General features: G+C 46.7%; 1 protein-coding gene across 10 annotated transcripts in view; it reads left to right on the plus strand.

Moving 5' to 3' along the window:
* Positions 1–12,954, plus strand: part of DGKG (diacylglycerol kinase gamma) — a 206,759-nt gene that overhangs the window by 136,903 nt on the left and 56,902 nt on the right. For all 10 annotated transcript variants that reach the window (XR_005984256.1, XR_005984257.1, XR_005984253.1 and 7 more), the window contains one exon: positions 308–398. Coding sequence is in view for 2 of the 10 variants with exons in the window: in XM_041731892.1 (XP_041587826.1) it covers positions 308–398 (91 nt within the window). In the remaining 8 variants the exon portion in view is untranslated. The remainder of the gene's footprint in view (positions 1–307; positions 399–12,954) is intronic.

A 12,954-nucleotide genomic window follows, 5' to 3' on the forward strand; every position in this document is an offset into this window, starting at 1 on the left:
ACTCTTCCCTTGATCCAGATACAGGGGCCAGTGCACCTCTCCCCCCTGCTCTGTGTAGGAAGTTCAGAGCAGGTGGAGGTTCAGCCAAGTAGCCATGATGTCTAAGAAATGAATGGGTTTTTCTCTAAGTTCGTAGCCAGAACAGCCGGTGAAAAATTTCTACAGGTGATCGTCTGATTAAGAAGTGCTGAAAATATAGGAATGCAGGATGCTAAGGGCTCGGGCCTCACAGCCCCACTGGCATAGCTATTTTGCACGACCATTTCAAATACAGAATATTGAGTCAGCTCTCTGCTTCATTGTGCAGGATGAAAAATAAACTGTGGTATTTTGAATTTGGCACCTCGGAGACCTTTGCAGCTACCTGCAAGAAGCTCCATGACCACATAGAGTTGGAGGTAAGTCCCCAGGAGAGAATAAGGCTTCCCAGACCTTGGTTCTGCTCCTGGACTGTCACACACACCCTCAGGACATGTCTGCTGGGTCCTTAAGAGGGGATCCAGAGTGGAGTCCATTGGTTGTATCTCCATCCTGTTCCCAAACACCTCTGCAACCTCACTCTGATGGGGCTCCAGCTGCTGGACCTGCCTTTCTTGGCGCATCCGGGGAGTCCTTGGAGCTCTGGGCCTAGAGGTCCATTCCAGTCCTCAGCCCTGTCCCCACCACGACATTGCAATTCCCCCTTTCCTGAGAGGCAAAGACTTAGTTGGCGCCAGCGCAGGGAGACCAGCTGTTGGTGGGGAGAGGCAGCATCTCAGGGCTGGTAAAGGTCTGGGAGCTGACGGCCAAGAGGCAGATACCCCCCAGCTCACTCCACCTCTGCTGTCAAAGCTGCTCCAGGAGCCCACTCATAGGTACCCAGGGTCAGCTTTGTGGGTGTGCAACCTATACGGTTGCTCAGAGGGTCCTCGGGTTCCTGCTTGAAATTCTTGGTAGGTTTTAACAAAGGGCCCTGCCTTTTCATCTTGAACTGGGCCCCTCCAATTATGTAGCCGATCCCGTTGGCACACTTGTGTTTTCCTAACTCTTCCGGCACTTGTAGCAGCCTGCCTCACAGTTTGCCGGACGCTTCCTTCCCCTGGTTGATAAGCTGCCCTCTTCCTACCGCTCACCCCACTCCTGCCGGGTTCCCCCCAGAAGTCTCTTCGGCGCTCTGAGAAGCCGTCCTTGGTCTCTGGCCACCGGAGAGCCCTGCTGTCTATGCACCCCAGCCTGCGTCTGCTCTGCGGAGGCCTCAGGCCGCTGGTTCCCTTGCCCATACTTCTCAGCTACCACGCCACCTTCCCGTGGGACCCAGGCCTGTAGCCTTGTTTTCACTTGAGAAAAACAAGTGAAAGAGGCAGCCAAAGAGTTCAGCCAAGATGGGCTCCCCCTGGCCCACCAGCTTTGTCCCTAAGCCCACATTAGCAGTCAAGTGGGGCCTGGGCACCCCTTTGAGGAGGAACATTTGGCCTGAAGCAGTGTGGGAAAGCCCCGCCATCCCCTGTCGAAGGCAGCCTGTGTGCACAGGGAGTTTTCACAAACAAAACACAAAGCCAGAGATTCTGTGCTTCCATTTGACTCATCTGCCTGCCTCTCCCCTTTGGTTGCTGGGTTACCAACCCCAGGGTGGGAGGAGCCAGTCAGGGCTAATCCCTGGAACTTTTGCCCAGCTCTGTCTGAGGGTAGGAAGGCCCAGGAGCCAGGGCTGTGTGTTCCCGGGTGGGACCAGCTACACCTGGGAGAGGCCGGGGAGCTGGCCCACCTCTCTCTCTCCCTCTCTCTCTTTCTCTCTCATCTACTGCCTGGGAGCTGCAGTGAAGGCGGAGGGGGCTGAGCTTGGAAGCTGAACCAGGCCAGCAGAGATGTGTGTGCATTTTTCCTGTTGGCATGATCGTCTGGTGGGGTCTCTTTAAATATACCCCAAGTGAGGGACAGCCCTGGCCTATCCACTGCCAGCTGCAGGCGCACAGCAACTGCTTGTTCTCCTTGCAGCTGGCCTTGAAACTGCGCCCAGAATAGAGCAGCTCGGCTCCCCTGCGCCTGCCTCTGCAGCTCGCCCTCCCAACGGTTCCCTTTGGGTCTAGGACACAGGGCTCTTCCTCAACCCCAGAGGGGGCTAGTAGCTTCCTTGCATAAGACGCTGGGGACCTCTGTAGGGGGTGGGATTGTTCAAATTGAGGGTTGTAGGGGGCTTTAGGGAGCATTTCCTGTTTTCTTTATCTACCCATAATGAGTCTTTTTAGTACTTATTCATGAGGGTAGGGGGGTCATGTGCAGGCGGTTTCTAACAGCCTGCGGGATTGGAGCAGGCACCATTTTTGCATCCAGAGAGCAGTGAGTGGGTGGTCCGGTGCCTTGTGATCCAGAGAGGCAGATGGGGGTGAGGCATGGGAGGGACAGGGATTAGGAGGCCGCAGAGCACCACAGGTAGATGTGAGAGCATTAGGAGCCTCTAGAGAGCAGAGAGCAGTAGGAGAAGCTGGTGAAGGGAGCTACTAAAGGTGGCCGCTACACAAAACAGCCCAGGCCTTTGAGGACCAGCACACTCATCAGTTCGAGGTCAGTGACCCCGAGAATAACCCCATACAGGTATTTCTAGTACACATATCCTTTCCAAAGCCCTACCTCAGCTGATTGGGCAGTTACACAGTAATCCTGTGAGTGTGTTGGCCAGGTAGTGTTATCCCCATTTCCTGGAAAAGGAAGCTGAGACATAGTTTAGAAGGGTAAATGGAAGAGAAAAGTACAAAGGAGAGGAAAAAGTCAGGTGTGGTGACTGCCTACCATCATGTGTCCTCATATGACACAAGAATCCAGTGAGGCAAGTATCTTCACATTTTTTACGGAAACTGAGGCTCAGATGCATTAAGTAACTAGACCAAGATTCTCTCACTGGAAACTGCTAAGAGAAGATTTTGGTCTCCTGAAATGAGGTTAGCTTAGAACTCAACAGAGATTTACCTTGAAAGTGCTAGGAACTCTGAATTCTTTAGCAAGGATGCAGTTCCTTCCTGCTTTATTGAATGAGGGCCCCTGTGGTTCCCTCTCAGTGAAGGCAGCTAGGGGGGTCTGCTGAGAAATGTGTTAAAAGAACAGAAGACACTATTCCCCTAAAGGGCTCCTTTGGGAAAGGAATGGGTTCATGCTGGACCACAGGAAAGTGGTAGTTATGTCTTTAAAAGTTTACAAAAGGCTTTCCCGTGCAGCAGTTCATGTTGTTTTGATCCTCGGAACATCCAGGGCAGTTACTCACATCCTTACTTTATGGGTGAGGAAGCTGAGGTCGAGGGGTTCAGCAAATTGAGAAAGAGCACAAAGGTTAGAGGTTGAGGGGAACAGATAGCAAAGTCTGAATAGTTGCTGTGTGCGTCATGCTGGTGAAACTCTTGAGTGGTAAGATTAAAAGCTAACCTGAGATCATCCAGGGAAGCTCTCCATTAAAAGTCTCTCATAGGAAACACAGTCTATTTCTGAGGCCAGTGGCTTGTTGAGAAGAACCAGGAGACCTGGTCACTTGTCTGAGAGCTTACAGCCCCACTGACACGTACAACAGCTGGTTAATATAGCATCTTCACTTAACTAGTGCTAAGGAAATTGGATCCAGGGGTCCTGGGGAGCCACATGAGCCAGATCACTCTAGATGCTCTTTTGAGCTGCTCAGAGAGACTCAGGCAGGGGAGAAGGTAATTCTAGATCTCCTGCTCACCTGCAGAGACTCTGTGAGGGCAGGCACCATAAAAGGTGCCTGACCCAGGAACACAGGACCAGCAGGTGAGCCCTGTTCTGCAGTTAGGTCAAGTCTCGTGCTGAACAGGGTGTCTGGGCCTCAGTACTCTCATCCAAAAAATAGAAGGAAAAAAATTAAGTTAAATTAATTAAAATTTTCATATTTGGTTTTTGAAAAACTAGCAAAGGAGCCAAGTGCCTTGCAGAAGCTGCAAAGCAGCCCCAAGTGGCAGGTGTCACAATCAGCTTCCCAGAGCTGGCAAGGAGTTCCCCTGAAGTCTACAGCCTATGAATGGTCAGGCCAGGCTTCGAATCCAGATTTGCCCCCAAGCCCCAGAGTTTCGGGACAGTACTGGCACTTCAGTTTAGAATCTAGATTCTCAACTAGGTATGGGGCATATGTAATCTTTTATTCACATGCTTGTATTTAACATTTCAGATAGCATTAAAAGTAGGCATGAGATTTTTATGTTTATCCAAAAGAAAGCATAAAATAACATTGCACGTGCTCACTCTGGATGCTTCCTTCCCAGTAACACAGAGGAAAGCCTACGAAAGCTAGTGTTGTTCTGAAAAATGGATGCTCCGTAAATTATGGTTGACGCTAATTAAGAAGCTAGCAATGTCACCCACATAACTCTCATCATCCTTGGTCTAAGGCTTCTCGCAGGATCTCTTTGTCTCTGACTTCCCTTCCAAAGCTACCATTAAGGTTCATTTTAATCTGATTTCACCTGAATAAACAGATAGGGGCTGGGGTGAGGGAGGGACACAGTGAGTCACCTCCCCCACCCCAGGCCCAGAATAGCTTTGGAAAGGTTCTTAGACGTGATCAGAGTTAGGTGGAGCCAACCAGGCAGGCTTCGACTAGAGCACTGTATTTTACATACTGTGGAAATTTTTCATTTTACTGGCTAAAAATAAGAACTTCCAAAATTCCTTGATATTTTATCTACTTTAAAACAATGTTCACAAGGGGAGGCTAGTTGGCTCCACTAATATGAATTTCTGCATGGGGGAAAGTGAATCCAAATTTGGAAGCTGCTCAAAAAAATCTGTTATCCTGTATATTTTGGGAATCTGCACATCGGTTTTCCCCTCCCCCTCTCCCCATTTAATTGAGGAATTTTTTAAAAATACAACAAAGTCTCAAGAACAATATATCAAATACTCCTATTTCCCTCTCACTAAGAAATGATATTTGTCAATATTTGCTTTATTCCCTTCAAGTATTTCTTTTTATAGATTTCATTTATTTATTCATGAGCCACCCAGGCATCCCTATCTGTACTATTCTCTTCCTTTGATTAAAAAAAATACTTAAGGGATGCCTGAGTGGTTCAGTGGTTGAGCATCTGCCTTTGGCTCAGGTTGTGATCCCGGGTCCAGGGATCGAGTTCCACATGGGGCTCCCCGCAGGGAGCCTGCTTCTCTCTCTGCCTATGTCTCTGCCTCTCTATGTCACTCATGAATAAATAAATGAAATCTTTAAAAAAAAAAAAAAAAGAGAGAGAGAGAGTATAGATAGAACTGAGTTGCCCCACAATCCTTTTGTGCCCTGCAACCTGCCTTTTTCACTCACCATGATGTTCTCGGGATCTCTCCATGCTGATGCTGATAGAGCTAGTTCAGGACTTCATCACTCTTTGGTCTCCCCTACATTCAGCCCCATGGTGGTCAGGAGACACAGAAGTGGGAACTTCAGCCGCTGCCATGGAAATGCAAGTGGTGGCCATTTCACAGAACAGTTTAGCAATATACGCTGAACTGAAAACGCGTTTGTAGATCCTATGACCCAGTAGATTCTTTGCGACAGACCTAGAGAATTTCTCGAGTGCAGGCTCACAAGAAGGGACGCACGGAGGTGCAGTGCAGCATTTTGTTATTACAACAAAATGGAACCAACCCAACCGACTGTGTTATTCTAACACTTTAAGAAGACAGTGTGAGTGGAAGTACTAAATGCCACCGAATTCTACATTTTAAAATGGTTAATTCTGTTATGTGAATTTCATCTCAGTTTTTAAAAATTTACTTTTACAAAAGGGAGTGTGCCGGACACAGTGCTGGGGACCGTTGATCTTCCTTCCTCAAGATATGGGCCTTGTCTATGAGAATCCTAAATTCTTAAACTAACATTTAGCACAGCCATGTGCATGTAAAGACGTTAATAAATAATGCTTCAGATTATTTTAAGATTTGGGCGGATACCCTTAGCTACTTCAATCCAATCAAGTGCTGTTATTTTTTTCAAAAGAGAGAAATTGAGGACTTTACGGCTTAAGTAGCCTGGCCAAGTTCACCCAGCCAGAATAAGGCATTCTCTTGTTCTGCCTCAGTATAACCACCTGCAGTAGTGCACGCCCTTAAAATGGAAGGGGAAGAAATCTTCAAGTCCCGTGGCCTCTTCAGACCCTCAGACCTTCTCAGCTTGGGCAGGTACAGCCTTTCAGAGCTTGGAGTAATGAAGATGGGAACTGGCCAAACACTTAGCCCATCAACCCAGCCGCAAATCCAAGGAACATGGAATGAAAACAGCCTCCTGGGAAAGGGAGAGGTGAGAAGAGCATTCATAGGGGTTTTCAGTTCCTGGAAAATAAAAAGGTGGCAACCTGATTATGCATTAAAGCCTAGAGTCCAGGGAAGGCAGGAATGGGCCTTAGAGAGACATCCTCTTCCTCCGTCAAGGCCAGTGGTTCCATCACTGGAGCACCATCATCATGATGAGACCCCCGCACCAAAGCAGCTCTGGCCAGGTCACAATCCTCCCTGCCCATGGCCCAGCGCTCCCTGCTGGGCTCCCACCTCAGTTTCCTTCTCGCTCCCTCCTACTATGCAGGCTACTCATTTCCTGATTATAACAGTACCCCCAATTCATTGTAGAACACTTTAAACTATAGAGGGGCAGAGAGGAAAAGGAACCCATGATCTCAGCACTGCTCTAACACAGGCCTTATTTCAACCCCATAAAAAAAGACTATTAGCCCCTGTGTCTTTATTTTTTTTTAATTAATTTTTATTGGTGTTCAATTTACCAACATACAGAAAAACACCCAGTGCTCATCCCGTCAAGTGTCCACCTCAGTGCCCGTCACCCATTCCCCTCCAACACCCGCCCTCCTCCCCTTCCACCACCCCTAGTTCGTTTCCCCGAGTTAGGAGTCTTTATGTTCTGTCTCCCTTCCTGATATTTCCCAACATTTCTTCTCCCTTCCTATATATTCCCTTTCACTATTATTCATATTCCCCAAATGAATGAGAACATACACTGTTTGTCCTTCTCCGATTCACTTATTTCACTCAGCATAATACCCTCCAGTTCCATCCACGTTGAAGCAAATGGTGGGTATTTGTCGTTTCTAATTGCTGAGTAATATTCCATTGTATACATAAACCACATCTTCTTTATCCATTCATCTTTCGATGGACACCGAGGCTCCTTCCACAGTTTGGCTATTGTGGACATTGCTGATAGAAACATCGGGGTGCAGGTGTCCCGACGTCTGTGTCTTTAAAATCACGTCTCTAGGAGGACCTCTGTGATTCTTCAATTTCTTGTAACTTTACCCATTTTTCACCACAGCTCCATCCTCCCTCTTTACCTCTTTCAGCCACGTACTGGCTACACGTTTCCTCCACTGATCCTTAAAATCTTCCAGCCAAATAAAGAGAAACGGTTTCTGTCGATTTTCTCTTACAAAATGCCACTGTCTGCTTGCAGTTTCAGCCACATAACTTTTTCCCTCTCTTATACGACCCTTCTTTTTTTACTTCCCACAAATGTGAACCCTGTATTCCACTTCAAGCCTCCATTCATCCATATGCTTTTATTTTCTCCTTCTTTTCCATTTCCTTTGTTCTTTTTGAATTGCTTTGATTTTCTTTGTCTGCAGACTCCTGGCTATCCATACTTTGTGTCTTCCAAGGACCTTGGAATAACTTTTAAGGATGAATTCTCACGTGCACATTGTCACAAAGCAGCAGGGAGATACATGGTGCAGAGGCTAGATGAGGCTGTAGGCGGTCTCAGATGACCCAGGTTGGGGTCATGTGACAGCATGTCCGGCTAGGAAGCACCCCCCACAACGGGTTCCTGGAAGATCCCCCCACAACGGGTTCCTGGAAGATCGCTAAGCTAACCTCTGCCCCGGTGAGTTTAACTTTTCTGCCCCCAAGGTCCCTTAGTGAAAGAATAACTTCCCTAAGCACTGTCTACCAAACAAATACATCATCCTAAGTAATGATAAACTGTGAGGTTCTAGCAGTGGGAAGTGTATCATTTCTCTTAGACTTTTTAGAGTATTGAAAAGAATTCATCATCTTCATTTCCACATTCAAGAGATTCAGGAACCTCAGGGAATAGAAGCATTCCAACCCTTTACTGCTCCTACAACTGGGTTATATAACAGAGAATATTATATACAAATATGACTTGTTGGCTCTAGTGGGTAGGCCTTCGTTTATCTATCTTAGTGAGGTCATAAATTTGCTGATCCTAGTCTTTTACAGAAGAGGAATTAAGGTAGAAGAATGGACTCTTTGGGGAAGAGTATCTAATCTAACAAAGGTTCAGATAAATACCACTGTGCACACATACTTGTTATATCTCAAGTCCATTTGGACCAACAGATTCATAGTAGCAGTAATCATTTACCCGGCGATGGGCTCTGTCCAGGCATCTTCATACATGTCTTATTCAATCCTTATAACAACTCTGCATGGTGTGTATTATTCTCATTATTTATACAAGGAAACTGAGTCTCCTAAACATAAGTAGGAACCCTAAGATCAGATAAGCGTCCAGCCCATGTGCCCCCACAGTGCTGCAGCACTCCCAGGAGACGACCTCTGCATTGCACTCTGCTTTCTACCTAAGGCACATGTCTCTGAGTTGATGGTGGGGGTCCCTTGTGGGATTTGGCAGTTAGCTATCTGAAGCAAGAGCTCTAGCTTATTCGTTCTGGATCCCCAGGTCTAGCACAGTGCCTGAAATGAAATAATTGCTCTATAGTTATTAGGTATAAAATTGAACAAAGGCGTGAAAAATCCCATAATTAGTGGTGTAAACACTAATAGAAATTACCACTTGACCAGCCCCAAGTGATACCTTTTTGTGGGAAGCCATCCAGGTAAAAGGGACCCACCTTGCTCCATTTAAAGCACAAAGGGGGAGGTGGCCATGCTTGCAGCCTGGCACTTGGACCTTCTAACTGCCTAGAGTGGGAAGTCCTCCCACACCCATCCCTGAGCCGTTGCTAGGACCTCTGAAAGTAGTAGAGGGTCTGGGACAACTGTCAACCAGGGCAGGAAATGCCAGAGTTCTCCCACTTCTTTCCCACCAGAGAGAGTTAAGACAGTGAGTGGGAAGAGCCGATGGGACAGCAAAGGTGCCTGGAGGCTGTGGGGAAGTGACCCCGAAAGGCAGAAGAAGGGGGTCTCCATTCTGAGCCCTCTCTTATGGCCCAGAAGCCTACCTGCCCCTGAACCCTGCCAGTTCCCATGGCAATCAGCCTGCCAAAAATGCTGGACCTCTCAGAAAGCCCTGTCCACCCCAAGTTGGCCTGAGCAACCCAGACAGACAGCAAAACCTGTTAATCTGCTTCCAGAGCAAGAATACCTCAATACACCAGTTTTGTGTTGGGTTTTTCTTTTTTCTTTCTTTCTTTCTTTTTTTTTTTTTTAACTTGGGGAGGGTGGAGCAGTGTATAGGAAATGGCTTTGCCTTCTGTCCAACTCTGAGGCAACCCACCACCATGAGCTCTGAGAAACAGCAGTTTTGTTTTGGAAACTGGCACCCAGAGCAGGTTTGCTCCTGGAAATGAATTTGGGTCCTCCCCCAGCTGCAATGTTCTACTTCCAGCCTCCCTGCCAACACCCCCTTCCAGCTGCCCCTCTCAAAGGCACCATTGTGCCCGCCTGGCACAGCAACAGAGGAGGGCTGAAGAGGAAGAAAACATTTTCTGCCCATGGGATGTTCTTAAGCAGGTTGTGTGTACATGGCTTCAATGCTGCATTCCTTGAGCCCACACAAACCCGCCAAAACTCCATCATCCCTGCCACAGATGGCCACCACTTTCCAGTCTATCTGGCCCACCACGACTCACGGTCAGAGAATATAGAGTATGCAGCTGGGTGGGCAAAGCTGGTGGGAGGGGGTCATGATGACACATTTTCAGTACAGCACAGCAGCCTGCCAAAGCAAGGCTGAACGTAGACTCCGAATCTCTGAACTGGGGAGGGATTTAGTCCCATTTACTACTCAACAAGGAGATTCATTCTGGCATATTCTGAGAAGTGCACATCCAGCTTCTTCCTGGATACTCCAAGGATAGGAAGCTCACTACTTTTCCAGAATCCTATTCCATTATGGGACAGGTCTGACTTCCAGAAAGTTCTTCCCGATGTTGAACAAGGATATATGTCCTGTTCATCATCATATCCTTCCCCTGTCAGCACTTAGCACAATGCTTGGAACAAAATTGGTGCATAGTATGTGTTTGTTATTTACTCATGACTGAGTTGCCCATTCATCTCCATCCATTTGGCCTATTTTCACCCTCGGAGGGCACCTAGAACATGCCTTCTTGCTCCTTATGTGACCATCCTTCAGAGGGCTGAAGATCTGTCTTCCACATCATACCCTATTATCTTCACTGAGCTAACCATCCCCAGTTCCTTATGTGACTCAGCGTACAGACCCATGACCATCCTGACCACTCTTCTCTTGATAGACTCCATTTTTTCTGGCATCCTCTATAAAATGAAGACTCAAATATCTAATATCTAGAATACTCAAAAAGCAGTCTCATAGGTAACAAAGCACAAGATTAACAGGCATCCCCAAACATACCATGTAAGTTGGGTTGTCTTCTGGAGGTTGTCGTTTCCATCTCAAGCAGGAAACCTTCAGGTTCATGAAACCTTAGTTTCACTGAGTTGATGTTTCCTCATCTGTAAAAATGAGGATACAAATAGCAACACTGAAGGGGTATAAGGACTAGACATAAAACATATGAAGTACCAGGTAAAATTAATTATTACCTGGAATATATAGTAGTTAATACATGATATACATTAATATTATCATATAACATATGTACGTATTGGTATCTAGCTGCCCATGACAGATATTAGCTCCTAAAATGGCATAAAACCACCCCTCTGGGATGTAGGGGAAGCCATGTCTTATAAGATTTACCTATGCCAAGCTAATTTTTTTTCAGTGTAGATAATACTGGACTATCTTTCCAATAATGCTATCACCACTCATCAACACCACTCAATTTATCACCTTTTTTTCCCTCAGGATATACATCAGATTATTGACACTAAAAACATTCTCTTTGGTTCTTCTCTAGGGAAAACAGACATCATTGTTTGCCCTGGCTGCTTTTCTTTCACTCCCAATAAATGTCTCTCTTCTGGCCACAGGCCCTGCAGATATGCAGATAGCTACTTCCTCCCCAGTGATGTGCTAGAGCCAGCTTGCTTGCTGGCACATCAGTTCCAGCCCCACTTTCAGTGATGTCACATTGGTAGCTTGAAATTGGCCATAGTGGGAGTATTTATACCACGGAACACCACAATCAGAGCAACTGCTGCTTTTTTTTCTCCCCTGGAGATTCTGCTGTTAAGCAGTTAGCAGCACACCATTGCCTCTAGCATTGACCTGCTGTGAGCACCTTGAAGACAAGGACTGTGTCCCATTTCTACTCCATCCCCAGGGTCTAGCACAGAGTAAGTAGGTTTTCATCATTCTTGATAGATGAGTAAATGCTTTTGTCTTCTGTCTCTTAATGTCTCTCTCATATAAATCATGCCCCATGTGCCCTATTCCTGTTACAAGCTGTTCAGCTATAGATTTCCCTTAGCTGTGATCAGAGGACTACTTCTTGCAGACTTGGATTAACCTTTCTTATCTCTCCCTAACCTGGACATTCAGTCCACTTTATTTGGTCAATATATTCATCCTTGGAAGTTGTGGGAAATCACCTAAAAGGAAAGAAACCTTGTGAGGTTTCTTTCTTTCTTTTTTTTTTTTTTTAATTTATTTATGATAGTCACAGAGAGAGAGAGAGGCAGAGACACAGCCAGAGGGAGAAGCAGGCTCCATGCACCAGGAGCCCGATGTGGGATTCGATCCCGGGTCTCCAGGATCACGCCCTGGGCCAAAGGCAGGTGCCAAACCGCTGTACCACCCAGAGATCCCCTTGTGAGGTTTCTTTAAAGAACACTTTGGTATTCTTTCTTTCAATTAACTAACAGTTATATTGGACATTTAATGTGGAAAGTTAATTATTACCTGGAATATATACCAGGTATAGGTATATATACCGGGAAGATATACCAGGTACCATAGAAAGCACAGGGCTGTGTAACACATGGTCCCTATCCTCTGGGAGCTTAAAGTCTCCTGGGGACAGGCAAATAATACATAGCAAAATATTCATTCCATATTGGAGAGAGAAGCAAGGCAATGAAAATTCGGAAAAGGAAGAGATGCAGTTTCTATCTAGAGCATTGGGAAAAGCCTTATAGAGGAGACAGCTTTTGAGCTGGAAGAGTAGGATTCTAATAGGCATAAAAGAAGCGATTGGCAGTTTAAAGAGTGAGTACGAAATAAGAGCGGGTAGGCCCAAGTCTGTGGCCTGTATGCAGACCAGTCTGGGCTAGCATGACTGAAAGCCAGAGTCCAGCTCACCCTCTTCCTCAGCTACTCTCCTCTTTCCAAACCAAAGGATATCTTGGACCGGTGCCCAGCCTTCCTTCCCCATACTCTAACTTACATTCCTACCTGCCGGGCCAAGTCACAGAGAGAACACCCTCCCCACCTACCAAAGTAGAAATGTTGCCGCTGTAAATGAGTACCTCACCCCCATTCTCACCTGGGCCCTACAGGACCCTGGGATTGTATAGGACGGTACCGCTGCTTTCCCTCTTCCTAATCACTATTGGGATACTGTTCCCTCAAAAAAGGGGAATGGGAGGATCTTGGAAGGGAGGATCAGGTCTTTATGTCAGCTCTCCCTCTGCCCTTTAGTATATATCTGAGCCCAGGCATCAAGTGAGGCCTCCCTCTCTTCCTGCCCATCTCCCTCTCAGCCCATCAGAACCCTGATTTACGTGTGTCTGGATATTGTTTACCTCTTCCTCGTCCTCTCTCTTCCTTCCCACTGTAAGTGAAGTGTTATTTTCCGTAGACATCACCCACTACTTCCCTACTTCATTCTTCAAAAGACACACCAC

This window comes from Vulpes lagopus, chromosome 17 (genome assembly GCF_018345385.1).
Source record: "Vulpes lagopus strain Blue_001 chromosome 17, ASM1834538v1, whole genome shotgun sequence".
NCBI classification, from domain to species: domain Eukaryota; kingdom Metazoa; phylum Chordata; class Mammalia; order Carnivora; family Canidae; genus Vulpes; species Vulpes lagopus.